The sequence below is a fragment of the Cetorhinus maximus genome, chromosome 1, assembly GCF_964194155.1.
Source record: "Cetorhinus maximus chromosome 1, sCetMax3.hap1.1, whole genome shotgun sequence".
NCBI classification, from domain to species: Eukaryota; Metazoa; Chordata; class Chondrichthyes; order Lamniformes; family Cetorhinidae; genus Cetorhinus; species Cetorhinus maximus.
The window spans coordinates 161,485,593-161,509,868 of record NC_135879.1 but is presented as its reverse complement, the minus strand read 5'-3'; the positions used below and the strand labels follow the sequence as shown (position 1 = coordinate 161,509,868).

At 41.9% G+C, this 24,276-nt stretch overlaps 1 protein-coding gene across 4 annotated transcripts in view; it reads left to right on the top strand.

Annotated features, from left to right (window-relative positions):
- The window catches only part of ipo11 (importin 11), a 712,707-nt gene that overhangs the window by 263,931 nt on the left and 424,500 nt on the right, over positions 1–24,276 (top strand). For all 4 annotated transcript variants that reach the window (XM_078549030.1, XM_078549021.1, XM_078549038.1 and 1 more), the window contains 4 exons: positions 37–80; positions 10,437–10,527; positions 22,951–22,998; positions 23,271–23,376. In XM_078549030.1, coding sequence (XP_078405156.1) covers positions 37–80; positions 10,437–10,527; positions 22,951–22,998; positions 23,271–23,376 — 289 coding nt within the window. The remainder of the gene's footprint in view (positions 1–36; positions 81–10,436; positions 10,528–22,950; positions 22,999–23,270; positions 23,377–24,276) is intronic.

The following is a 24,276-nucleotide window of genomic DNA, read 5'->3' as shown; positions in this document are numbered from 1 at the left end:
TTATTAATATTGTAAACCTTTTTTGTATTTCAATAGCTGTGGAAGAGGCTGGAGGGGACTCTTATAAGTACAGTTTAAGGGTAAGTTGGACTAAAGTGATTATAAGCTTACTCCTATTGAGACAAATGTGTTTACAAAGCAAAGTGTATCATTCACTGTAATTGGAAGTCTGAAACTCAGTGCAACTTTACAAAATTTTAAGTTTTCAAGATTATATACTGTTGCAGCTTTGCCACATAATTTAATGAATAATGTTTGTAGCTAAAATGTTAGATTATTGGCCTATCAACAAGGATTTTAAATTCAAATCCCTGACTATTAACCCACAGCTTCCGTTCCCCTTATCCCATCCAAATGTAAAGTTTTACCATCTCAGCTAGCTTGGCTGAATATAGGGAAATGGATTTGGGAAAGTAGGAAGCTATATTCCCACATTGCTTAAGTGGATATCTTATCTTGATCAGCCAAGTACTAACTAACACATTGCAGAGATATCATGTGCATGTAATACAGAGTTGCAACTTCATGCAACTTAACCAGGCTTTTTAAATAAGACTTGCTGGTGTTTTTGTTTAGGAAAAGGGTTCAGCTCAGAAAGTGAAATTCCCATTACAAATCATTCTTCACAATTGTAGATAAACTTGTTTAATTAAACTTAAGAGGGAGAAAAGGAACTAAAACAGGGAAGGGGAAGTGAGAGGGATAGAGACCAGGGTACAGGAGGAAAAAAGTGGAAGAAGGATGGGAAGGGAAAGCAAAGGTTGTGAGGTCGGATGTTTGTTGTTCAGTGAGTTGGGATGATTTTTTGCTTTAAGGATGTTGGGCAGCATGGATACAGAATGAAATGCTGAAACAATCTAATTTCTTATACTGTGTCCCTAATTAATTTATTTCGTGTACCTCTTTCGTGTGCCACTGTAACCCCACCTCTGATATGTGTTATACCAGTATGTTCCCTGGGACTGTGATGGAGAAACATGGGATCTTGGCTGATAGTCAATACACTGAGAGTCAAATTTATGTTGTTTGGCCAGTCCTTGGGCCAGCAGGTCTAAGTTAGATAGTTTTTCATTGGAGAGTAGGACTACAGTCTTGTCCAATCTTATGCATGGTTCACTGCTTTAAAGATAGGGTAAATAAAGTCAAGGAGTTAAATATGTTGGTCAAAGATTGGTGTGGGAGGAATGGGCTTCAGTTCATGGGGCGCTGGCACCAGTACTGGAATGGAAGGGAGCTGTTCCGGTGGGACGGACTTCAATTGAACCGTGCTGGGACCAGTGTCCTGGCGAATTGAATAACTAGGGCTGTAAAGAGGGCTTTAAACTATATAGAACGGGGAGGATTCTGGAGAGGGGATACATAGGCTAACAAAGCAAAAGGATATGGCACCATTGCAGGGCAGCTATTTAGGTATTGAGACCCAGAGTGTGACACGAAGGGACAGAGTGTGCAAACACAAAAAATCAGCAGCAAATGGGTCAAAGGAGGGAAAAAAATGGTAAAAAGGCAAAATTAATGGCTCTTTACTTAAATGCATGTAGTATTTAGAACAAAATAAATGAATTAACGGCACAAATAGAAGTTAATGGGTATCATCTTATATCCATTTCGGAGACGTGGTTACAAGGAGATCAAAGCTGGGAACTAAATATTCAAGGGTATGTGACTTTTCAAAAGGGCAGGCAGGAAAGAAAGAATGGCTGGGTAGATGGAATAAGTACTAACTTAAGATAAGATAGCAAGAAATGATCTTGGATCGGAAGATGTGGAATCCATATGGGTGGAGGTAACAAATAACAAGGGGAAGAAGACACTGGTGGGACTAGTCTATGGGCCCCCTAACAGTAGCTATGCTGTAGGACAGAGGTTAAATCAGGAGATAATCATGGGTAACTTTAATCTTCATGTAGATTGGGAAAAACATTTTGGCAGAGGTAGCCACGAGCAAGAATTCACAGAGTACTCGGGGCAGTTTCCTAGAACAATTTGTTGTAGCTCCAACCAAGGATCGGGCTATTTTGGATCTGGTAATGTGTAATGCGGCAGGTTTAATAAATGACCTCAGAGTAAAAGATCCCCTAGGAAACGGGCCATAACATGATCGAATTTAGCATTCGGTTTGAGAGTGAGAAACTTGGGTCGGAAATAACTGTGCTAAACTTAAATAAGGGTAATTACAAAGGAATGAAGGCAGAGTTGGCTGGAGCAGACTGGGAAAGGAGTTTAGCAGAAAAGAGGTTGGATGAAGAATGGGAGACGTTTAAGAAAATAGTTCATGACTCACAATAAAGATATAACCCAGTGAGAAAGAAGGATTCTAGGAAGGGAATAAACCAACCATGGTTACCAAGGAATTTAAAGATGGTATCAAATTGAAAGAAAATACATACAATGTGGCAAAGATTATTGGTAAGCCAGAGGATTTGGAAAGTTTTAAAAACCAAAAGATGGCCAAAAAAAAAATAGAGGGAGAAAATAAACCTTGAGGGTAAACTAGCAAGTAATACAAAAATGGACAGTTTGAGCTTCTTTAAGTATAGGAAGAGGAAGAGAGAGGCCAAAGTGAGCATAGTCCCTTAAGAGAATGAGGCTGGGGAAGTAATAATGGAGGACCAGGAAATGGCAGACGAGTTTAATGAATACTTTGCACAAGTCTTCATGGTAGAAAACGATAGTAGCATTCCAAAAGTACTAAATAATTTAGGGGCAAAAGTGGGGGTGGAAATAAATGCAGTAACTATCACTAGAGAAAGTACTAGGGAACCAATGGGGCAAAAGGCCGATAAGCCCCTTGGACCTGATGGGTTGCATCCTAGAATATTAAAAGAAGTAGCTACAGACTTAGTGGATGCACTGGTAGTAATCTTCCAAGAATACTTGGATTCTGGAAAAGTCCCAGAAGACTGGAAAACTGCCAATGTAACGCCCTTATTCATAAAAGGGAGGGAGACAAAAAACAGGTAAGTATAGGCCAGTTAGCTTAACATCTGTCATTGGGAAAATGTTAGCGTCTATTATAAAGGACGTAATTGCAGAGCATTTAGAAATGCAGAATATAATCAAGCAGAGTCAGCATGGCTTCATGAAGGGGAAATCATACCTGACAAATTTATTAACATTCATTGAGGAGGTAACAAACAGGATAGATAAAGGGGAACCAGTAGATATAATATATTTGGATTTACAAATGGCATTTGATAAAGTACTGTAGAGAAGGCTACTTAATAAGATAAGAGCCCCTGGTGTTGGGGATATATGTTAGCATGGATAGAGGATTGGATAACTAATAGAAGGCAGAGAATTGGGATAAGGGGCGCATTTTCAGGATGGCAACCTGTAACTTGTGGAATGTCACAGGGATCACTGCTGGGGCCACAATTATCGCCAAGTTTGTGGATGGCACAAAAATAGGTGGGAAGGCAAATGGTGAGGTTGACACAGAGTCTACAGAGGGATATAGACAGGTTAAGTGATTGGGCAAAAACTTGGAAGATGGAATATAATATGGGAAAATGTGAGGTTGTGCATTTTGGCAGGAAGAATAGAGGAGTTGAATATTATTTACGTGGCGAAAGACTGCAGAAAGCTACAGCACAGAGGGATATGGGACTCTTCTGCATGAACCGCAAAAAGCTAACATACAATTTCAGGTAGTAGGGAAGGCAAATGGAATGTTGGCCTTTATTTCAAAGGGAAAGGAGTATAAAAATAGGGAAGTCTTGCAAGGCAATAGTTAGACCACACTTAGAATACTGAGAACAGTTTTGGTCCCCTTATCTAAGGAAAGATGTACTGGCATTGGAGGCAGTCCAGGGAAGGTTCACTAGGTTGATCCCGGGTTTGGTGGGATTTTCTTATGAGGAGGGGTTGAGTACGTTGGGCCTGTACTCATTGGAGTTTAGAAGAATGAGAGGCAACCTTATTGAGAAATAAGATTCTTAGGGGGCTTGACAGGATAGATGCTGAGAGATTGTTTCCCCTTGTGGGACCAGAGGGCATAACCTTAGAGTAAAGGGTCACCCCTTTAGGACAAAGATGAGGAATTTCTTCTCTGAGGTTAGTGGATCTGTAGAATTCTTTACCGCAGAGGGCTGTAGAGGCTGGGTCGTTAAATGTATTCAAGGCTGAGATAGACAGATTTTTAATCAGTAAGGGAAAGGCTTGAAAGTGGAGTTAAGAATTATCAGATCAACCATGGTCTCATCGAATGGCGGAGCAGACTCGATGGGCCGAATGGCCCACTTCTGCTCCTACATCTTATGGTCTTATTTGACTAATATTGCTCTTATAACTGTGTTTTGTAGTGATTGTTTACAACTGAGTGGCTTGCTAGACAACTTCCGAGAGTATTAATAGCAAACCATGGAGTATGGATGGGACTTGGAAACATGTACTCAGACTGGATAAGGATGGCAAATTCCCTTCCCTGAAGGACATTAATGAACCAGTTGCATTTATACAGCAAAATTAGCAATTATTTAATTGAGTTTCACAACTTGTCATTTTCTCTGGTTGAATCGGGTGATGTGAAACCTTGAAGCTCTGTCTAACCTAGGGTTGAGTTTTAAATCTGACATCTTATCCATCACCAGATATCACCACATCCATTATCATGTCATATCTGCCTCCGACCTTGCCTCACTTTCATGCCCTTTGAAGCCTTTACCCACACTTTGCCACTTCTTGCTTTAATTGCTTTAACATTTCCCTTACTCACCTCCCATTTTCCTCTCTCCAAAACATTCAATTTATTCAAAATCCAACTACTCGTTTTGTGTTCTGCTTTGACACCCACTCGCCCATCCTCTTGCTGTCTACAATATACCCCGGTTCCCTGTGTCCCAGTGCACTGAATTTAAATATTTGTTCTTAAATCCCGACCCACTCATGCTCCATCCTAACCTTGCAAATCTTTACAACTTTAGGTCGTTAACTCACTGACTTTCTGACACTGGCCTCCATGTATCCCTCCTTTTACTTGTCATTGCTGATGGAACATTGAGTTGCTTTGTCTTCACTTTCTGGAATTTCCATCTCCCCTTGTGCGTTTTTATGTGTGTGTTGGCTGCTTTTATTGCCCTAGGTGCCCATGATAAAGTGGCAATGAGTAACTTTCTTGACCCACGCAATCTGAGAGAGAAGGCACTTCCACAGTGCTTTTAGATATTTAGAATTTTGACTCAGCAATGTCAAAAGAACAGCACTTCTGTGTCCAGGTCTGGATAATGCATAACTTGGAGAGGATCTTGGAGACTGTGGTGTTCCCATAACCCTGCTGCCTTGGTTTTTGTGATGGAGTTAGTGGATTTGGAAGGTCTCCCTCAAAAATCATCTTAAATCATATCTTTGTGACCCAGCTTTGGGTCACATCCCTTCACTTTCCCATGTGTCTGGACATTCATTCCCTTTCTCCCCTGTTCTGTAAAACTCCATGGAACGTTTTTCAAGTTCAAAATTGCTGTATAACGCAAGCCGTTATTTTAGTGATACACTATAATATTTGACATGAGCACACATGATGGTTCTGCTGTTTGAGGATAGCAGTTTCTTTTCCAAGTGGGAACATGTTCAGAAAAACATGTTACTATTTCACAATGAAGCCAAAGCTATTAGTAAATAGCAATAATAAGCTATGCATATACTCTATATGGGGAATTAGGAGTAGGCCAATTAAAAGGCTTCACCTATTGTTTCAACTTTACTAATTTCCCCAAAGTAGGACACATTGCAGTCTGTTGGTATTTAAGGCTAATTGATTTTTGTAGTTGTAAGTCAATTGTAGATAAGAAATACGCAATTGTTTCAAGGAGATACACAATGTCAGCCTGGGTATGCATACTTAGCATTTTTTCATTATTTTTGTATAAACTTAAAAATTTTGACCACTTTGAGTTTTGCAGAGGTCAGTAAGATATGGAAACATTTATAGGATGCAAAACATGCCATTCAGCTCCAATGACTACTCAGATTAAAAGCCAAGCAAGTAGCATTGAGTGCTGCTTGACTTAAATTCTGAAAGTTAACCAACCCCCTGTAACAATTTCACTTGTTTTTCATAACATCATATTTAAAAGTTGGCAATAGACAAGAAGCAGAAAAATCAATTCATCAAATCCCTAATCTTTTTTTCCACAAAGTCCCTTGAGTGGCACTATTGGTTTTCCACCCATCCCATAACATACTCTAAAAGGAAATTTATAACCTGGAAGTGTTAAATTAAACATCGGTGAGGTAAAGTTGGAGAGGAAAAAAACTCAATGTATTTGAAACCTAGTCCAATTATCATGGAAAATTGCTTCAGTTCCCTACCATTGTATGAGTTACACTGCATTTTTGCAAATTTCAGCAAAGATGATGCACGGCAGAGCCACCCAGTTGCCACAGCAGAGAATAGCTGTAGCAGTGTGTTTGGACTCAAGTGACTTTGGAAGGTCTTATTAGGTCAATGTGGTTGATGTGTGGACCTTCATAAGGCATCTAATAAAATACAGCATGTTAGGCTAGTTTGTAAAATTGAAGCCCCTCAGATGAAAGGGGCATAGCAGCATGGATACAAAACTGACTAAGGGATTGAAAACAGAGTTTTTTTTATTCATTCATTCATGGGGTGTGGGCTTCGCTGGCTGGGCCAGCATTTATTGCCCATCCCTAGTTGCCACCTTGAACCTCTGCAGTTGTGGTAAATGGCTGTAGAGAAGGAGACTTATGATGGTGTTCCCCAATGTTCAGTACCAGGACAAATGCTCCCTCTAAGCTCTGTGGGCAGGCAGTCATACTGAAGCCTGGAAGATACCACTCAGGCCTTGTTCTTTAATAGACAAAGTGTGTGTACGGCAGTGCAAAAAAATTTAAAGGAACCGTGCGCTGGGGAAAATGCTGCCATGCACAACAAAATTTTAAATGGAACATTGACCAGGACCACTGCTGTTTTTGATGCACATTAACAACTTCGACTTAAAAGTACAGAGCACAACTTCAAAATTTGCTAATGACACAAAATTTGAAAGTGCTGTAAACAGTGAAGAAGATAAAAAAAGACTTGCACTTACTTGGTGCCTTTCACACCACAAGACATCACAAAGCGCTTTGCAGCCAATTTTTTTTAATCACTGTTGGAATGTAGGAAAAAACAGGAGCCTATTTGCTCCCATCAAGGTCCCACAAGCAACAATGTGATCATGGCCGGATAATCTGTTTTGTGGCTGGAACACTGGGGTTAACTCCTCTGATCTTCTTTGAAATTGTGCCTTGGAATCTTTTACGTGCACCAGAGTGGGCAGACGGGACCTTTGTTTAGCATCTCATCTTAAGGGACGGCAACTCTGTTAGAGCAGCTTTGCCATTACTGCATTGATTTTTGCATCAAGTCCTGAATTGGGACTTGAACCATAATTTTCTGACTTGGGCGAGAGTGTCACCAGCTGGGCCACAGCTGACACAGTTAAACTTCAAGAGGACCTAGACCAGCTGCTGGAGTGGGTGGAAATGCCAAATGAATTAAACGCTGAAAATAGTGTGGTTGAGGCATTATGGTAGGCAGAATGAGGAGAGGAAATACAAGATTGGCTAGCTAACAGGAAACAAAGAGTAGCCATAAATGGGTCTTTTTCTGGTTGGCAGGATGTAATGAATGTTATGCTGCAGGGATCAGTGCTGAGGCCTCAATTTTTTATAATTTATATAAGTGACTTGGATGTAGGGACAGATGGTATGGTTGCTAAATTTGCTGACGACACAAAGATAGGTAGGAAAGTAAGTTGTGAGGAGGATGTAAGGAGGCTACAAAGTGACACAGGTTAAGTGAGTGGGCAAAAGCCTGGCAAATGGAGTATAATGTGGGCAAATGCGAAATTGTCCATTTTGGCAGGAAGAATAAAAAATAAGCTTCTTATCTAAATGGTGAGAGATTGCAGAGCTCTGAGATTCAGAGGGACCTGGGTGCCCTAGTGCATGAGTCACAAAAGGCTAGCATGCAGTTATAGCAGGTAATTAGGAAAGCTAATAGAATGTTATAATTTATATTGAGGGGAATTGATTACAAAAGTAGGGAGCTTATGCTTCAGTTGTACAGGGCACTAGTGAGACCACATCTGGAGTACTGTGTACAGTGTTGGTCTCCTTATTTAAGGAAAGATGTAAATGCGTTGGAAGTTGTTCAGACAAGGTTTACTGGACTAATACCAGGAATATATGGATTGCCTTATGAGAAAAGGTTGGGCAGGTTAGGCTTGTATCCACTGGAGTTTAGAAGAATAAGAGATGACTTGATCGAAACCTTTTAAGATCCTGAGGGGTCTTGACAGGGTGGATGTGGAGAGGATGTCTCCTCTTGTGGGAGAGTCTAGTACTAGAGGCCACGGTTTAAAAATAGGGGGTTGCTCATTTAAGACAGAGGTGAGGAGAAATTTTTTTCTGAGGTTCGTGAGACTTTGGAACACTCTTCCTCAAAAGGCAGTGGAAGCAGGGTCTTCGAATATTTTTGGGGCAGAGGTAGATAGATTCTAGATTAACAAGAGGTGGAAGGTTATTGGGAGTAGGCGGAAGGTTACAATCAGATTAGCCATGATCTTATTGAATGGCCAAGTGGCCTCCTCCTAGTTCGTATGTTCCTATGTTTGTGTGTTAAATGGTACAATTATAAAGATGCTCCAAGAAGAGAGAGACTTGGGGTGTTTATGTGCAAATCTTTGAAGGGAGGAGGGCCTTATGACAAAGTAGTTAATAAGGCATATGGGATCCTGAGCTTTATAAATAGAGGCATAGAGTACAAAAGCCAGGAAGCTTTGCTAAACATACAAAAAAACTAGCTCAGCCCTACTTGGAGGAATTTGCCCAGTTCTAGCCACCAAACTTTAGGAAGGACATGAAGGCTTTAGAAAGGGTACAGAAGAGATGTACTTGAATGGTTCCTGGGATAAGGAATTATATAGAAACAGAGGAACAGCGGAACACAGGAAATAGGAGCAGGAGTAGGCCATTTGGTTCCTTGAGCCTGCTCCGCCATTCAACTAGATCATGACTGATCTTCAACCTCAATGCCATTTTCCCGCACCGTTGACATATCCCTTGATATCTTTGATAGCTAGAAATCTATGGAGCTCTGCTTTGAACGTAGTCTCTTATTCTGAGACCCTGTCTCCAGGTTCTAGACCCCACCCCCCTCTCCCTTGCCAGGGGAAACACCCTTCTTGCATCTACCCTGTCGAACCCTCTAAAAAAAAATTTGTATGCATCAATGAGATCACCTCTCATTCTTCTAAACACCAGAGAATAAAGGCCCAGTCTCCTTAATCTCTCCTCATTGGCTACTGCACCATCTCAGGGATCAGCCTGGTGAATCTTTGTTGCACTCCCTCTATGGCAAGTTCTTTCCTTGGGTAAGGAGGCCAAAACAGTACACAATACTCCAGGTGCAGTATCACCAGGGCTCTGTACAATTGCAGCAAGGCATCTTTACTACTGTACTCAATTTCTCTTGTGATAAAGGCCAACATACCTTATTAATTGCTTGCTGCACCTGCATGTTAGTTTTCAGTGTCCTATGAACAAGGGCGCCTAGGTCCCTTAACTTATTCATGAAATGTGGGTGTTCCTGTCTCAGTCAGCATTAATTGCCCATCCCTAATTGCCCTGGAGAAAGTGGTGGTGAGCTGCTTTTTTGAACTGCTGCATTCCATGTGGTGTAGGTACACTCACAAGGGTTGTTAGGAAGGGAGTTCCAGAATTTTAAACCCAGTGACAGCAAAGGAATGCTGGTGTAGTTCCAAGTCAGGGTGGTGAGTGTCTTGGAGGGGAACTTGCAGGTGGTGGTGTTCCCATGCATCTGCTGCCCTGTCCTTCTAGGTGATAGAGGTCAGGTTTGGAAGGTGCTGTTGATAGTTTAGAAAGGCTTGGATAGTTCTCCTTCGAGCAGAGATGGAGGTGTTAGAATCATGAAGCGTTTAGAGTAAACTAAGAAAAACAGTAGTTGATGGGTCAATAACCAAAGGACACAGACATAAGGTGATTGGCAAAAGAGCCAGAGGCAATATAAGAAACACTTCTTTTGCAATGAGTGCTTGGGATTTGAGATGCACTGCCTGAAAAGGTGGTGGATTTAGACTCAGTAGTAGCCTCCAGAAGGAAATTGGGTAAATACCTCATGGGGAAAAAATTGCATGCATATTGAGAATGAGTGGAGTGGTGGGACTAATTGGATTGTGCTTTGAAAGAGCCCCAAAGACTTTTCTGGGATGAACGTCTGCTGCCTTTGCTGGATGACACTGACATTCAAAAGAGGAAAACCTGAAAAGTTCTGACAACTTTTGCAGATTTGCAAAGATAAATAATAGGCTCAGTCCCTTCACTGTCAAAACCCTTACCTATGGTTTCCAGTAGGAACTTATCCTAAAATGCTGCATTTGTTCATTATTTTATCTTTTTTTTTGGTCTTTTAGCCATGTACGGAAGTGTTGTTTTTGGACATTTTTCACGAATACAGCCAAACACTTACCCCTGTGCTGTTAGAAATGGTTCAGAATCTACATGGTAAGTTCTCTTATTTTTTAGATGTTTAATTTCAGCGTGATACATATTGCGTCAGACATTATTTTGGGTGTACATGAAGTGTTTTCAAATCTTTCAAAACTGAAATTCGCAGAATGGCAGAACTACTGTTGGTGTCACATTACTTAAAACTTGAATTCTTTTATAATAGTCAGTCATGTGAATATTGTGTTTATTGTACAAAATTTGTATTCTGTATGGCACTGGGATGTAATTTATACCTGATATCCAAGAATGTGTCAAAATAATGACTACCAATGGTGTTCATATGCACCCGCCGCCCTTGTTCTTCTAGGTGGAAGAAGCCATGCAAAGAAACCTTGGTGTATTGCTGCACTGCATTTTGTAGTAAACCTGGCAGCCACAAATGGAAGGAGTGAATGGTTAAGGTGGTGAATGGGGTGCCAGTCAAGCGGGCTGCTTTCTCCTAGATGGTGTGGAGCTTCTTGAGTGTTGTCGGAGCTATTCTTATCCAGACAAATAGAGAGTATTCCTTCACACTCCTGACTTATGTCTTGCCAATGGTGGAAAGACTTTAGGGAGTTAAGTTAGTTTTGAATACTCGGCCTCCGACCTGCTCTTGTAGCCTCATTATTTATGTGGTTTGTTCAGTTAAGTTTCTGGTCAGTGGTGGCCCCCAGGATGTTGGTAGTGGGGATTCAGCATTGTCAAAGGAGCTGGTTAGACTCCCTCCCATTGGAGATGGTCATTTCCTTGTATTTGTGAGGTGTGAATGGTGCTTGCCACTTATTATCTGAGGAGTTGTGAATGGAGCTGAACACTGCAAACATATGGAAACATCGCTACTTATGAGCTTAGGTCGTAGGGAAGATTATTAATGAAGCAGCTGAAGATGGTTGGGTTGAGGGTACTGCCCTGAGGAATTCCCGCAGTGATGTCTTGGAGCTGTGATGATTGGCCTTCAACAACCACAGCATCTTCCTTTGCACTAGGTATGACTCCAGCCAGTGAAGAGCTTTCCCCTGATTCCCATTGACTGCAGTTTTGCTAGGGCTCCTTGATGTCACACTCTCAAATGCAGCCTTGTTACCAAGAGAGGTCACCGTCACCTCACCCCTGGAATCAGCTCTTTCTTCCATGTTTGGATCAAGGATATAATGAAGTTTGGAGCTGAGTGGTACTGATGGAACTCAAAATGAGCAAGTTATTGGTGCGTAAGTGCCATTTGATAATCCTGTTGCTGACACCTTCCATCACTTTGCTAGTGATTGAGAGTAGACTGATGGGGTGGCCATTAGTTGGATTGGTTTTGTCATTTTGTTTTTTAGGCAGGAGGTAACTGGACAAGTTTTCACTTTAGATGGATACCAGTGTTGTAGATGTACTGGAACAGCTTTTTTCGAGGCTGCTTCTGAAGCACAAGTGTTCAGCAATATAGCTGGGTTGCTGTCAGTGTCCAAAGCTTTTGCTGTATGCAGTGCAGTCAACTTTGTCTTGACAAGTGAGTGGATTGAATTGGTTGAAGATTAGTATCTGTGATGCTGTGTGCCCTCAAGAAAAGTCCAAGGTGGATCACCCACTTGGCACTTCTGGTTGAAGATTATTGCAAATGCTTCAGCCTTGTCTTTTTCACTCATGTGCTGGGTCTGCTATCGTTGAGAATGGAGATGTTCATGGTAACTCCTCCTGCCATTAATTGTTTAATTGCCTACCACAATTTGCGATTAGATGTGGCAGGACTGCAGAGCTTTGATCTGATTCATTCGTCGTGGGATTGCTTAGCTCAAAGTTTTGCATTTTGTTTTCCCTATTAAGCATGCTGGTGGTCCTTTAAGGCAAAATCCCTGGGGGTGTCTGCTTTTTTTGTAATTATATTCAGTTGTACTTGGGTGCCCTCTAGAGCTACTGGCAACTTCTATGCATACTTTTATATGCATACTGCATACTTTTTTTTAGATGTTAGGGTAGTCAGGTGATTTATTGGATGATACTGTGAGGAAACAAAATTCTTAGCTTTAGGGCAGTATTTGTTGATTGAGAATTAGTTTTAATCTTTAAGCAATGATATAACATTCTGTAGGAACCTATTTCAGTGGGAAGACTTGTTTCAAATTGTAACTGCTGGTCAATTCATAGGAACAGGAGTAGACAATTTAGCTTCTTGAACCTGTTCCTAAAATCATTGCTGATCTGCATCCTGCTTTCATATACCAGGCTGTTGCTCCATTTCCCTAATGCCTTCAGTTAATATGTATCAATCTCAGATTTAAAGTTCACAATTGACCTAGCTTCTCTTGCTGTTCGTGGATGAGTGTTCCAAACTTCTATCACCCTTTGAGTATAGAAGCATTTCTTAACTTCACTCCTAAAATGGCTGACTCTAATTTTTAGGCTATGTCCAGTAGCTGTAGACTTCCCTACCAGCGCAAATAGTTTCTCTTTATCTACCCTATCATTTCCCCTGAGTATCTTGAAAACTTTGCTCAAATCGTCGATAACATTCTAAATTCCAGAGAATACAGCCGCAGTTTGTGTAATTTTTCCCATAATAACATAACTCTTGAAGACCAAGTGTCATTCTGATAAATCTTTGCTGCTCTCCTTCCAACTATAACGACTTACATAGCATCTGTAAGGTGGTAAAACATCCCATATTGCTTCACAGGACTGTTATTAAACTAAATTGTGCACCAAGCCACACAAGGTATTAAGGCAGATGACTAAAACCTTGGTCAAAGACATAAGTTTTAAATGAGGAAATAGACTTCCAGAGCTTAGAACTCTTGGCAGTCGAAGGCATGGGCACCAGTCATGGATCAATTAAAATCCGGGATGCTCGGTGCTAGTCTGGAGGGTTGTAGGGGTAGAGGAGATTACAGAGATGGGGAGGCACAAAGTCATGGAGGGATTGGAACTAGAAGGAGAATTTTAAAATTGAGGCTTTACTTAACTGGAAACCAATGTAAGTCATCAAACACAAGGTGACTTAGTACATTTTTTAAATTCGTTCATGGGGTGTGGGCGTCACTGGCTAGGCCAGCATTTATTGCCCATCCCTAATTGCCCTTGCTTAGAGGACATTTAAGAGCCAACCACATTGCTGTGGGTCTGGAGTCACATGTAGACCAGGCCAGGTAAGCACAGCAGATTTCCTTCCCTAAAGGAAGGAAACGTCAGTGAACCAGATGGGCTTTTACAATCGAGTATGGTTTCATGGTCATCATTAGCCTTTTTAACCCAGATTTTTTAAATCAAATTCAAATTCCACCTTCTGCCATGGTGGGATTTAAACCCGGGTCCCCAGAACATTACTCTGGATTGCTAGTCCAGCGACAATACCACTGTGGCCCCCCCGCCGGGCAAAGTTTTGAAAGACCTCAGCTTTACAGGTGGTAAAACATAAAAGTCTGGCCAGAAATGCATTAGAATAGTAATACCTGGCAAGAAAGAAAGGTTTGTATTTATATTATTTCACGACCACAGGATGTAACAAAGCTTTAGCTTTGGATGCCCTCCCTTTACACCCTTGTTGGAATGTGCCGAGTCGAGTAAAACTGTCTCCTCTTTGAAGACTTCCCTTTATTCTTGCATCTTTCTGGGATTTGCCTGTAAATTTGTTCCTGTATTGTCATCCCACTGTTTGGTTGCCTATCATACAGATCTAATATTTAAACTGCTTCTGGATTGCTCTTTAATTCAGACTAAATAGATTCTGTCTTTGACCCATCAACTACGACACCTCTTTCCAGTGCTGTGTTCCTATCTTTGATTAATACTGCCATCCTCTCCAATAATTTTTTTCCTTCTCTATCTTTCCTGAATACCTTGTAGCCAAGAATTAAGTTTCCAAGCCTCCCCTGTTTGAAACAGACCTGTTATTGCCACTGTATCTAGTCTCATCTGCTCACTGCCCACTAATGCCTGAAGCTCTCCAACCTTATTTTGTCTATTTCAGGCATTTATGTATATCCACTCCCAATCCATCTTAGATGGTCTCCCATTTGCAGCCTGACCTCTCTTATTTCTGACCTGTTCTTTACGCTGGTGCTATTTGTCTTCTGGGCACTTTGCTGCTTCTGTCAAATCTGACGCTTGTTGAGAGTGCTCCCAGTTGAGCGAAGCTGATATATATTTGATTTCAAAACTAGTGGCTTTGCAAATAGGTTGTTCATAGACCTAATTTGAAATTATTTTATATTCTCTGCAAGGTAGATATTAATTGGATTTAAATATTTGTTCATTTATTATCGCAGACTCATTAATGGTTTTATGCAGTCTGACAGAAGCAGCACAGGTGCAAAAGGGAAGCAAGAATGACCAAAGATTTATATTGTTTGCTAATGTAGGCAAATTTAACAGCAGCCGCTTTCTAATTTTAGGTTTGGTGGCCCTTGATAAAATTAAGTATTGCTGAAAAAGGAGACATGCTGTCAAAGCTTTTTATCTTGCATTCATTAGGACAGATGCGGAATGCCAAATTTCAAAGGGGGCGACTGTTTATACTGTATGAGAAAAGGGTGCTGATTGGTTGGCAAGTCGACTTGGATTAGTCGAGGGGTTGCCATAGAAAATGCACCAGAGAACTACTGTTTCCCACAAATGTGTGGGGGTCATTCGTTCCCTGGTGCGTTCTCCATGGCACCAACTTGGCCAGTCAGAGTTGACCTGCCAACCAATTATCACCCTTTCTTCATTTCTTCATGCAGTATAAAACTGTTGATCCCTTTGAAATTTGGCATTCTTGAGTCTGTCCTGATGAGTGCAAGACAAAAAGTTTTGGCAACATGTCTCCTTTTTCAGCAATACTTAAGTTCTGTACCACCAAGTGAAAATTAAGGATACTAAATAAAGTTGGAGTTTAAAAATTAGTTGGTGTATTCAGTACTTGACCCAAATGAGACGACCAGAATAACCTATGAGTTGCATTTCAGAGTAAATTATGTAGGCTTTGTTTGTGAGTGCAACATATTCAAAATATGAATTTAGATGTTGGCAATTGGGAGGCGATTGAAGAGTCGTTTTGATCAGAGATTGCGAATGACCAAAAAAATGACTAACATTCCAATGCTTGTTATACTGTGAAGCACCAGCATTAATTATGGCCCTGATTTTACAGTAAGTAATGAAATGACAAAACGAAAATAAAAATACCTGGAAAAACTCAGCAGGCCTGACAGCACCTGCGGAGAGGAACACAGTTAACGTTTCGAGTCCGTACGACTCTTTAACAGAACTAAGGAAAAATAGAAAAGTGGTGAAATATAAGCTGGTTTAAGGGGGGGGTGGGACAGGTAGATCTGGATAGAGGGCCAGTGATGGGTGGAGATTGCCAAAAGATGTCATAGACAAAAGGATAAAGAGGTGTTGAAGGTGACTTGAAACGTTAACTGTGTTCCTTTCCGCAGATGCTGTCAGACCTGCTGAGTTTTTCCAGGTATTTTTATTTTTGTTTTGGATTTCCAGCATCTGCAGTTTTTTGCTTTTATCTTAATGAAATGGCAACATTTGCTGCTGACCTTGAAGAAAGCCACCCAGAAAACTCCAGCGATCTGTATGGCATGGATTTCAATTTCCTCAACGTTAATTTCATTTTTGTGCAAGCTAGACAGGAACTCCAGTGCTCAGTCACAGTGACAGCATGAAGCAGGGTAAACAGCTGATCACATTGGAGAATTCTCACAGACAGCAAACCAGAAAGTAAAAAGCTCCAACTATCCTCCATTTTTAACAGTTTTCTGGAGAGAGAAATAAATATTGGGACATTCACGTGGGATTAAAATAGAAGCTAAAATATCATAAATAATCTTTAAAAAATCTTCAAAATCTATAGAATGTTTTATTATAATGGAGAAATTTGACATTCCACAAATATAAAGTTAGTTTTTCAAAGTTGTTGAGATTGTTCAGTAATACTAGTGACTTAGTATGTCATTTAAAAACCCAATTACACCTCATTTAATAAGGCGTAATTTTTCCAAGTGTTTTTACAGTGAGAATAATAGTATAAAAAGTGGAGGTTCACGTTAACTCAGGTGATTTCTAAGATGACTATCTGTGAAGGCTTTAACAGCGCACCCTGTGGATGAGCAGGGAATCACTGACAGTAGAGCTATCAGTTCCACAAGAGTAATTAAGACGAACGTTGACAGTTCATTGTCATTACAACCTGGGCTAATGTATAATGTAAAAATATTTCTGAGGCTAACTTCTAATTCATTAAATGCACTTCAACATATGTTATGAAGTTTTACTTTAGGGGAAAAATATTGACAAATATGTGATGTTTATAATACCTAAAGCTTGCCTAGTGTTGATTCCCACAAATAGTTAATTTTATATTCCTTGTCATTATAAACAAAAGAAAATGAATAATGAATCAATGTAACTAATTTGAGTTAACCTATTGATTAGCATATCAACTAATTTGCATTAATCTCATGCCACAGAAACTTTACATCATTACTCACAATTATGTCCAATTAGCACCACTGCAAAATGGAAGTCAATTAGCATTAAGTGTGACCTACCTTAGAAATTCCTCTGAAGAGAAACCTGTTCAGCGAAAGAATTTGATCCAACTGTGTGCTGAAAGAAAATGAATCATTGAAATTTAAAGACAATATGAAGATTCCCACGTTTAGTTGAGCATTTATATTGGCTTAATAACTCCAAAATGCAGTTGTGATGGCCCACAACTTGGTTCAAACATGGGCAAAAGAGCTGAACTCCCGAGGTGAGAGTGACTGCCCTTGACATCAAGGCCACATTTGACCAAGTGTGGCATCAAGGACCCCTAGCAAAATGTGAGCCGATGGGAATTGGGGAGAAAGCTCCGCTAGTTGGTTTCATACCTATCACAAAGGAAGATGGTTGTGGTTGTTGGAGGTCAGTCATCTCAGCTCCAGGACATCACTGCAGGAGTTCCTCAGGGTAGTGTCCTCAGGCCAACCATCTTCAGCTGCTTCGTTAATGACCTTCCTTTCATCATAAGGTCAGAAGTGGAGATGTTCGCTGATGATTACACAATGTTCAGCACCATTTGCGACGACTCAGATACTGAAGCAGTCCATGTCCAAATGCAACAAAACCTGGACAATATCCAGTCTTGGGCTGACAAGTGGCAAGTAACATTTATGCCATACAAATGCCAGGCAATGACCATCTCCAACAAGAGAGAATCTAACCGTCGCCCCTTGATGTTCAATGGCATTACCATCACTGAATCCCTCATTATCAACATCCGCGGGGTTACCATTGACCAGAAACTGAACTGGACTAGCCATATAAATATTGTGCCTACAAGAGCAGTTCAGAGGCTAGGAGTCCTGCAACGAGTAACTCACTGCCTGACTCCCCAAAGCCTGTCTGCCATCGATAAGGCACAAGTCAGCAGTGTGATGGAATGCTCCCCTCTTGCCTGGATGAGTGCAGTTCCCACAACACTGAAGAAGCTTGACACCATCCAGGACAAAGTAGCCCGCTTGATTGGCACCACATCCACAAACATTCACTCCCTCCACCACCGATGCACAGCAGCAGCAGTGTGTACCATCTACAAGATGCACTGCAGGAATTCACCAAGGCTCCTTGGACATCACCTTCCAATTCCACAACCACTGCCATCTAGAAGGACAAGGGCAGCAGATAGATGGAAACACCACCATCTGGAAGCTTCCCTCCAAGTCACTCACCATCCAGACTTGGAAATATTTTGCTGTTCTCTCACTGTCACTGGGCCAAGATCCTGGAACTCCCTTCCTAACAGCACTGTGAGTGTACCTACACCACATGGACTTCAGCAGTTCAAGAAGCAGCTCACCACCACCTTCTCAAGGGCATCTAGGGATGGACAATAAATGCTGGTCTTACCTGGGAGCTTCTTGGTAGGGGGTGGGGGGTTTTACCTGGGAGGTACCCCAAAGATGCGCTGGGTGTCCTCCTCCCCCCCCACCCCCCACCAAGAAGCTTCCAGGTAAGAATTGCACTGGGAAGTTCAAACTTTTGTTGAGTAACTACCCTATGCTCGGCTATGGCCCTTCACTGCACTTACTGTAACTCCTGGGTAGCTATAGCACTGGACCGCTGACCACGGACCCCCACTACTAGCCTCCCTACCCCCCTGACTACTCCCCCAGGACAACCCTCCATAACTGCAGCCCTTGCTAATCTCCCCCCCCACCACCCCGGCTACGCCCTCCGACTGCCCCCCATCTACTTTTCCTAACCTCTTCTTGATTCCCAGGCTACCCTACTGACCTCCTGACTGCCATCCTGACCCCTGACTACCCTCCCGACTAACCTCGTGACCTCCTGACTACTGCCCCACACCCCCGATTCCCCACCTCCTGACTACTCCTCACCCCTTACTTGCCTCCTTATGATCTGGCTACTTTCTCTATCTGACCCTAGGACCCCCCGCCTCGCACTCCCCCAAACCATGACTACCCAACCACCCCTGACTAGCCTCCCGACCACCCTTCAACACCCCCATCGACCAAGACCCCACGACTTGGCTCTGGATCCCCTGAGCACCTGACTGCTTCCCCCTCCAACTGATCCCTTCCTATCCAGACCTCTTAACCCACCCTGCCCCCTCCCCACGAACCAACCAACCCCACCCCCTCCCATCCTGCCCACTTACTTATACAATTACCGTCTCCCTGGCTTCTCAAAGTGGCTGGAACCTTTAAACTTACCTACTGTACGGCAGCTTGTGCTGTTTTAAAAAAGGGGACATGGCTTCCTTTCACCCCACTCTCCTGCACTCGACTGAAGGACTCTAAAAACATTACACTTCAATATCTTCAGTTGGCCTGAGTCGGAAGGTTGGGCAAGAATTGAGCAGCAGTGTTGCAGTGTAAGTAGGTAGGAGTGGAGTGGTAATTCGTGGAGGTTCTGTGCTATAGTTGCGATACTACAATTACATGAAGTGTGTGTTCCCTTACCCTGATACATTGCTCAGATAAGCATCAATGAGAAGTCAGTGGTATAATATGGGGATTGGGTTGCTAACCCTGAATCTTGAGTTTACTGGTGCAGAATGGTGTCAGGTCACCTCTACTTGTCATTATCACACTACTGCCACACTTGGTGCGGTATAACTCCAGATTTGTGCAAAGCAATTTCCATGTTTGTGTGTCATTGGATGGATTGGAAATATTAAATAGTACAGAATCTGTTATTTGGAGTGAAGTGAGTCTGTCGCCCACACTCTTCATCTTTAATTAGTGCCCATACAACCGGGGTTTTTAAAAAAAATATTCATTTATAGGATGTGGGAGTCGCTTGCTAGGCTGGCACTTATTGCCCATCCCTAATTGCCCTTGAGGAGGTGGTGGTGTGCTGCCTTCTTGAACTGTTACAGTCCACGTGGTTCAGGAACATCCACAGTGCTGTTAGGAAGGGAGTTTCAGATTTTTGGCCCAGTGACAGTTAAGGAGCAGCGATATAGTTCCAAGTCAGGATGGTGTGTGACTTGCAGGAGAAACTCCAGGTGCTGGTGTTCCCATACACCTGCCCTTGTCCTTCTAGGTGGTGGAGGCCACTGGTTTGGGAGGTGTTGTCGAAGGAGTCTTGTTGAGTTTTTTTCAGCGCATCGTGTAGATGGTACACACTGCAGCCACTGTGCGTAGGTGTTGGAGGGAGTGAATGTTTAAGGTGGTGGATGAGTTGCCAATCAAGCAGGCTGCTTTGTCCTGGATATCAAACTTCCTGAGTGTTGTGGGAGCTACACTTATCCAAGCAAGGGGAGAGTTTTCCATCAGACACCTGACTTGTGCCTTGTCGGTGGACAGGCATTGGAGAGTCAGGAGGAGAGTTACTCTCTGCAGAATTCCCAGCCTCTAACCTGCTCTTGTGGCCACAGTATTTATATGACTGGTCCAATTCGCTTTCTGGTCAATGGATGTTGTTGATGGGGTCTCAGTGATGGTAATGTCATTGAATGTCAAGGGGGCATGGTTAGATTCTCTCTTGTTGGAGGTGGTCATTGCCTGACACTTGTGTGATGCAAATGTTCCCTGTCATTTATCAACCCAAGCCTGAATATTGTTCGGGTCTTGCTGCATGTCGCGAATGGTGCTGAACATTGTGCAATCATCAATGAGCATCCCCACTTCTGACCTCATGATGGAAGGAAGGTCATTGATGATGCAGCTGAAGATGGTTGGGCCTTGGACACTACCCTGAGGAACTCCTGCAGTGATGTCCTGGGACTGAGATGATTGACCTTCAAAAATGGCAACCATTTTTTTATTTGCGCTAAGTTTGAATACAACCAGTGGAGAATTTCACCCCCGATTCCCATTGACTTCAGTTTTGCTAGCGCTCCTTGATGCCACACTTGGCCAAATGCTGCCTTGATGTCAAGGGCAGCCATTCTCCCCTCAACTCTGGAGTTCAGTACTTTTGTCCTTGTTTAACCCAAGGCTGTAATGAGCTCTGGAGCTGAGTGGCTCTGGCGGAATCCAGCTGACCGTCAGTGAGCAGGTTATTGCTAAGCAAGTGCCGCTTGATTGCACTGTTGATGACCCCTTCATCACCTTAGTGATGATGGAGTGGTAATTGGCCGAGTTGGATTTGTCCTGCCTTTCATGTACAGGACAAAACTGTGCCATTTTCCACGTTGCCGGGTAGATGCCAGTCTTGTAGCTGGACTGGAATAGCTTGGCTAGAGGGCGTGGCTAATTCTGGAGCACAAGTCTTCAGTACTATTGCCAGATGTTGTTAGGGTTAATAGAGTTTGCAGTATCCAGTGGTTTCAGCCATTTCTTGATATCACATGGAGCAAATCGAATTAGCTGAAGACTGGCATCTATGAAGCTGGAGGAGGCCGAGATAGTTCATCTACTCAGCACTTCTGGCTGAAGATTGTTGTGAATGCTTCAGCCTTGTCTTCTACACTGATGGGCTCCCCCATCATTGAGGATGGGGATATTTGCAGAGCCTCCTCCAGTTAGTTGTTTAATTGTTCACCACCATTCATGACTGGATGTGGCAGATCTGATCCTTAGTTGTGGAATATCTTAGTTCTGTCTATTGCATGCTGCTTATGCTGTTTGGCATACAAGTGGCCCTGTGTTGTAGCTTCACTAGGTAGACATCTCATTTTTGGAGTTCTGCACAGCATCAGGCATGCACTTGCAGAATGCCTCTGTTGCCAATTCCAATTTTATCTTTAGTAAGTGACACCAACATTATAATGTTGTGTTTGCCTGCTGCATTTTATACTCACCATAAATTTTAAGTCAGTACTAAAGTCTGTTACAAAAACAAAAAATGCTGGAAAAACTCAGCAGGTCTGCTGACAGCACCTGTGGAGAGAAAGACAGAGTTAACGTTTCGAGTCCGTATGACACTTTTTCAGAGCTAAAGGGAAGTAGAAATGCAGTGAAATATATACTGTTTAAAGGGGGTGGAATAGGGTGAAGCTTGATAGAAGGCCAGCGATAGGTGGAGGCAAAGGAGGGATTGCAAAATATGTCAAACAAAAGGTCAAAGGGTTGTTAATAGTGGTGGTATTAACTGAAGGAGGTGCTAATGGTGACATTAAGAGTGGAAAGCAGAATGCGATAATGGCAGGATCAGGGTAAGCACCCTGGAAAGTGACAGATGGCTGTAGTGGGGGTGGGGTGGGGGGAGGGGACGGTGGTGGGAAAAAAGATCGAAAAGGCTAAAAGCTGGGGATAAAACAATGAATGAAAGTGGAACTAAATAATAATGAAAGTAAGTGGGGAAAAAATAAATAAAAATGAATATAGAAAAAAGGGGGGGGGATCAAAAAGGGGTGGGGATGAAGGAGAGTGTTCATAGTCTGAAGTTGTTGAACCCAGCTTTTGGCCTTTTCGATCTTTATTCACACCACTGTCCCCTCCTCCCACCCCACCCCCACTAGGGCCATCTGTCATTTTCCAGGGTGCTTACCGTGGTCCTGCCATTATCACATTCTGCTTTCCACTCATTGTAACCATTAGCACTTCCTTTAGCCAGCACCACCACTATTAACAACCCTTTGACCTTTTGTTTATGACATCTTTTGCAATCTCTCCTTTGCCTCTACCTATCGCTGGCCTTCTATCCAGCTTCACCTATCCCTTCCCCCTTAATCAGTATATATTTCACCAAATTTCTCCTTCCCTTTAGTTCTGAAAAAGAGTCATACGGACTCAAAACGTTAACTCTGCCTTTCTCTCCACACATGCTGTCAGACCTGCTGAGTTGTTGCAGTATTTGTTGTTTTTGTTTCAGATTTCCAGCATCTGCAGTATTTTGCCTTTATCTAAATTCTGTTTCCCCTGTTACACAAAAGTATCAAGTTACTCTTATTGTGGGGTAACTTCTATGTTTTCTATCTTTCATTTTTCCTTTATTTCTATATTTGCACTTGTACTGGCTTGAAGTGAAAATGAAACAACCAGAAATAATGTTCTTGGTGTTTTTCTTTAGGACCGACCAATGTTGATAATACTGTTGGACTAGTGGTCAAAGATGCTGGTATGTTACATTTTTCCAAAGCTTTATCTAATTCAATAAAGGACTGTAATTATGTTATTGGTGTTCATGATATTATGACAATGATGTTGTTTTATTATGGTGGAATAACATTGTTTTGAGCACCAGAGACCCAGTTCATAACATTTTTAATGGGAATTCATATAAGACCAGGAAATATTTAAACACGTTTGATGTATTATTTCATATTAATAATTTTAATCTATTATGAAATTAGTTTATATTGCTGATACTTTTCAATTTCCTCTTGATAGTATACAATGCAATTGGATTGGCAGCCTATGAACTTTTTGACAGTGTGGACTTTGACCAGTGGTTTAATAGCCAGTTACTGGCTGAGTTGCAGGTTACTCACATAAGGTAAGCCATTATTGTTTAAGCAAATTAAGAGGGTCTACTGTTCAGTAATTAGATTCCAGCATTTCCAGTAGAACATTAACATATTCGCACAATGCTGTTTAATTTCGTATTCTGTCTTTGCATTTGGTTAATGCCTCTTGGATTATCTCTGTTTCACTTTGTTCTCTCCTTTTACTCCCTTCCACTCTGACATTATCTTTCTTAGTTTGGACAATGGAGGGTCCAACCTATGGACATCAGCACAAACATCACTGGTATCTGTCTTATTTGGCACAATAGAATGCATGCTTCAGATTGCTCACTGATCAACTTTACTTCCCTAACAATGTGGTGAATATGTAGTGTTGCTTCTGAAAGCAACTCTATGTTCACAGTTTTGCTCTGCTGGTAAAATATTCTTGTTTATGTTGTGAAATTATTTTAGCATCATTAGGGAAATGATAGCAACCAAAAACCATATTTAGCAGGAGAATCAACAATATTTCTTCTGTGTAACAGCCTTGTATTCCTGTAATGCTCCAACTGAACTGGTAAAAACTCTTAGCAATGCTGTTGTTGTGGTATCAAATATTTAACACTGCTTTTACATGCTGGCTGGGCCTTGGAAAAGTGAACTAACTGTTATGCGCTCCTACGTTACCGTCTAAGTCGACCTGGCATATAAGACAACCCTTGTTTTTGGATGCCAAAATGCATGTCTGGGCTTATACTTGATGTACAAGGCAATTCTCTATTTTTCATCTCATAAATGCATGTTCAGGGCTATATGCACAACATCAATTTTTCAGCTCAGATATGTATGTTTAGGGTTATACTCCTTGTAAGCCTGGGCATGGAATCAAGCAGGTAATACACACCTTGTTGCTGAGAAGATGCACGGGAGTTTTAAGAACCGCCCAC